The sequence below is a fragment of the Haliaeetus leucocephalus genome, unplaced genomic scaffold, assembly GCF_000737465.1.
Source record: "Haliaeetus leucocephalus isolate CR32 unplaced genomic scaffold, Haliaeetus_leucocephalus-4.0 Scaffold517, whole genome shotgun sequence".
Taxonomy (NCBI): Eukaryota; Metazoa; Chordata; class Aves; order Accipitriformes; family Accipitridae; genus Haliaeetus; species Haliaeetus leucocephalus.
The window spans coordinates 3852663-3857099 of NW_010972953.1; the positions used below are offsets into that span (position 1 = coordinate 3852663).

Here is a 4437-nt window from a genome sequence, read left to right on the forward strand (position 1 = left end):
TGGTCTTTTCTCTTCTCTGAAACATTCTGCAGAAGAAGGGTGAGCTTTTCGTAACTTTTGAATGCTTTGTGTGGGGAAGAGGTGCAAGTGAGATGACTGAGAAGTTTTCTGCAAGAAACAAGCATCTGATTCCACACGTCCTTTTTTTTTTCCCTATGTACAATCCACACACTTAAAACATACGGATGGAACCACATCAAGCGACAAATTCAAGCCCCGTGGATGTTCATCTTGAAATGTAACGTAGGTCCTGGTCCATCTTCGCTTGATGTTTGCCCATGCTTGCATGCAGAGGATCCTGATTTACTTTTGGTTTGGGAGACTTTGGTTTACTTTTTCCCTAGGCATCATTTTGCTCTATTCACTACCAAAAGGAGTAACGTAACGGTGGCTGATTAAGTTAAAGCTATCGGTGCCCAGCTGAGTTCCTCCTAATACGGTCTCCAGACCGACTCATCCATCCTCCCAGTAGTCGTCATGGTTGTCGGCGAGTTACTGTGGCTCCCGTCTGCATCCACCCCGTCATTCTGATTGCCGAGGTTGGGATTCATTAAGTTGTTCCCCGCTGAGGCACTTGTACAAGAAGAGAGCATCCGGGTGGGGGAGCGCTCGCCGCCTGCCACCATGGAGAACTGGTAGGAGCCTGAAGACGTGCCATAGTACAAATGGTAGGGAGAGGGGTTGGCCTGGAAGGGTCCACTTTGGTTTTGCGTGGAGCCGGGGTAGGGGGGTGGCAGGTAAGTGTGGTGGAAGCGCGTCGTGGTGGGCATGCTGGTCATGCTGATGCCCCCAATCCCCGTGGCGGAGGGCGTTGCGGTGTAAGGGAAGGCAGCGGACATGGCACCGGGGTAATGCATCCGTGGGTCGGAAAACCTGGTCTCGGTGAGAGCCGGCAGCGTCGGGAAGGAGCGATCGAACTGCCGGGGGTCAGAGAAGGGGCTCAGATCTGACGTGCCTGTTGGGGTGGAGGAAGAAAGAGGGTTGTTAGAGCACTACCCTTGAGGCTTGTAGAGTTTGTCCTATAGCCTGGGCCGTGCCCCTGCCCAAGGAATTAAAAGTCAGAGGGAAAAGCATCTCTTGGCTCTGCCAGGGAAGAGAGCTAGGGAACTTAAATACAAAAATCCTAAACCCATTTGTTTAAGTTGTTCCCATTTCCTGTCCTTAAATTTGTTGTTTCCTATCCAAGAAGGGACACGACTAAGCTGATTTCTCTAGGGGTCTATTCATCTCTGGCAGATTAAAAAAACACACCCCATAAACACAGAAAAAAAATGTTTAGCCATTACATCAGCTGTGTAGTAAATAAATGGATGCAGGCCCCAGACGGCCGGTCCCTGAGATAGTCGGTGGTGTGTATACACACACAAGGAGACAGAGAGGAAAAGCTGGAGTCCAGACCAGCCTGCTAAGCCTTCTTGTGGGTGGCCTGTTCGTGCTGATACCATCAGGGGATGGAGCTGATAAACACACAGCTGAAAACTCCCAAGCTAGGAGCCACAATATCCCTCTGCTTGATTTCTCTGTGTATTTTTCTCCTTCCAAGAGGATAAAGAGAGTGAGAAATTCAGGCTTTCTTCTGCTGGGGGAAGGGAGATTTGGGTCAGCATGGTGGGGATGTTACTCAGCTCCCTCGGATGCTGGAGCCCCCCGTGCCTTTTCTTGGTGTGGGGTCTAAACCCAAAGGGGGTCGCAGCCAGCTTATAACTGGAGAGGGACCTCTGTCCGGTGCTGCCAGGTCCCGTTCTCCTGTGGGAAGCCCAGGTTAGGGATGGGAATCCACACAGCAGATCCTTTGAGGATCTCAAGGCTTTTCTGTGGCACTCTCAGCTGTCCCGAGGCTGGTGCCGGTTCCTTACAGAGCCCAGCACACCTCTGGCCTTGGCGCATCTGAGGCAGAGAAGTGAGTTTTGCTCTCCAAGGAGAGATGTGAAACCTCTGTCCTCAAGACCTCAGCAGCCCATGCCAAGCTCTGGCACTGGTTATGCCAGAGGGCATGGCTAGAAATGCCACAACTGCACCTTTCTCAGCCTTTTAAGACCCCTCATGAGATGAAAATCTCTAGAAAGAGCAGTTCTAGCCCAAAGTGCTCGGCTGGTGCACCAAGCTCAAAGCTTTGGCCAGCTGGAGGTGGCTCTTCAGCCTTTCTGTTTACTCCCAAGACCCCTATTTTTCCCTTGTTCAAAGCAGGGGCATCTCACCTTTCTGCTTTGGAAGTGGGATGTCATCTGGCCTCAGCGACTTTTTTTTGTCACATCGGCTGGATTTTGTACCGACTCAGAGCAAGAAAATGTGTGAGATGAATATGCTAAACATGCTTGTTGGGTTTAGATATGCATATATATATACAGACACACACATTCATATGATTGTATATTTGCTATGCATGCATAGGGATGTATGTTTTATATATATTTATTATGATGAAGCATTTTTAACTTCTCAGGGCTGGTGTTCCAGCCCCTGCAGCATTTCCCCAGGAAAAAATACTTGAGCTAATCCCTTCCAGCTAACTAGTGGCAAGGGCAGGCTCTGGAGGAGCAGATCGGGAGGGGATTTGATCTGAACCCTCTTTCTCATCCCAGATGAGTCCTTCAGCTATCGGCCGCTGGAAGGAGAAGGGGAGAGGAGGTTCCTCCCTCCCCTCCAGCAGTTTTGCGGGTGATCGGCTGCGCCTCCCTTCCCACGCAGGCTCCACGGAGGAGAAAGGCGGGGGAGCACCTGGTTTGTGAACGTGGCTGCGGCTTTGGTGCGAGATAAGAGAGGAGCAGCTCAAAGCTGTCACGAACCGTGCCGCTCTGCACACACGCGGGGCTGGATGCAGCCGAGCCGAGCATGGAAGCGGCTGCCTGGCCGCAGGGCCACCCCTCTTGCATGCGATGTGGAGGGGTAGCGTGCTTGGGCTGGCTAGAAAAGCACAACTCTGCTAAAAATGCTCATAACTGACCAAGCCACCTTCATTTCACATCTCAGCCTGCCAGCGGGACGGTCTGCCCCATCCCAAAGCCATGCTACTGCAAAAGCAGCACCAACTGTCAGGTGTCGTGAGCTGAAGTTTGGAGACCAGCTCTGCAAGAAACAGCTCGACCACAGCCCGTAGCTTTAGCAATCCAGCAGCATCACAGCAGAAGATAGGACCATGGGACAAAAATCCTGGCTGAACTTGGAGTGGAGAGCAACAGTGCTATTTTCTGAACGCCTCCTCCTTACACGCACACAGCCCTGACGCTGCGGCCCAAGTAGCTGGACTGTTTTGCCATACACTGAGAGTAAGCAGTCTCAAAATCCCTCCCAACCCCCAGAAACACAGACTGCTGCTCGCTACCTTCCCAAGAGCAGATGACAATCTCCAGTGATCGGACCGCGCTCCTTCGTTAGCTTTCACATGCCCATAAATAATATTCCATAAAATGCAAATCGAAATAAAACGTAAGTGCTCAGGGCACATTTCCCTTTTCCTCTATAACACACTCAAAGGGTGTTTTTTTTTTTTAGAGGCTACGTTTTATTGGCTTGAACTTGCAACGTTTGGCAATGGGTCCTTGCTACTAATTTAGACGCAAGCATGTAAGAGTGCTAATCACAAGCTGCATGCGTGGCGAGCAAGGCACAGCGATACTGTTGGGTCTAGAGACACTCTGGCTATTGCCCGCAAAACACCGGTGGGCAGTGGGCAAGCTTTCCAGGTGCCAGTCTTTGAACCCCCCCGGGTCTCTGACAGACAGCACTCTGCAGGGCTGGGTGTCTATAAAATCTGTGTGTGGGTGTGAAACCCTTGGAAAGCGAATCCCTTGGAAAGCGAATTCCTTGGAAAGCGAATCCCTCGGCTGTGCCTGCCCCGGCCAGTGAAATCCACAGCCCCGCAGAGCGAGTGGGGCATCCGAGCGACCATGACCAACTTGCTTTCACCTTCGCTGGGCCTTGAGCTTAAAGTCTGGCCCAGAATAAAGCTCCAGCTTTCCCCGACCAGTCTGAGGCTTAAAAAAAAAACCCCAGACAACCCCAAAAACCACTCGTGTGTTTCGTCTCTGTGTTATCTTGGGGGGGGGTGGTGGGTTCGGCCTTCCCAGGCTGCAGCAACCAGACACCGGGCTGCTCCGCCATACAACGTTGGTCTCTATGTCCCCGTGGTCCCCAGCAGACCCCGGGGAGGCAAAGCCCGTCCAACCCCACTCCCCGCCGCGACACCCGGGTGGGAGAGCCGCTTTCTCCACACGGGGCTGAGGCGGCCGTGGCAGGGCCAAAGCACGGAGCTGCCTGGCGGAGAGCGGCTTCCACACCCCCGCGGGGGCCTCCTCGTTAACCACCGCCATGTCGTCCACGGCCCGACCCGCCGCGGGACTCGCCGACGACCCCGGCTCCCCGCAGGGCCCACGGCGAGGGGGGGAGAAGCGACCGCCGGCTGACGGGAAGCCCCGGCCGGGTCCGGGGCCCGTCCCG

The 4437-nt window shown here is 53.5% G+C and overlaps 1 protein-coding gene across 1 annotated transcript in view; it reads right to left on the reverse strand.

Moving 5' to 3' along the window:
* Positions 1–238: 238 nt before the first annotated feature.
* Positions 239–4437, reverse strand: part of RUNX3 (runt-related transcription factor 3) — a 59011-nt gene continuing 54812 nt past the window's right edge. Inside the window, exon 5 of the mRNA XM_010576348.1 lies at positions 239–955. Coding sequence (XP_010574650.1) covers positions 432–955 — 524 coding nt within the window. The 3' untranslated portion in view covers positions 239–431. The remainder of the gene's footprint in view (positions 956–4437) is intronic.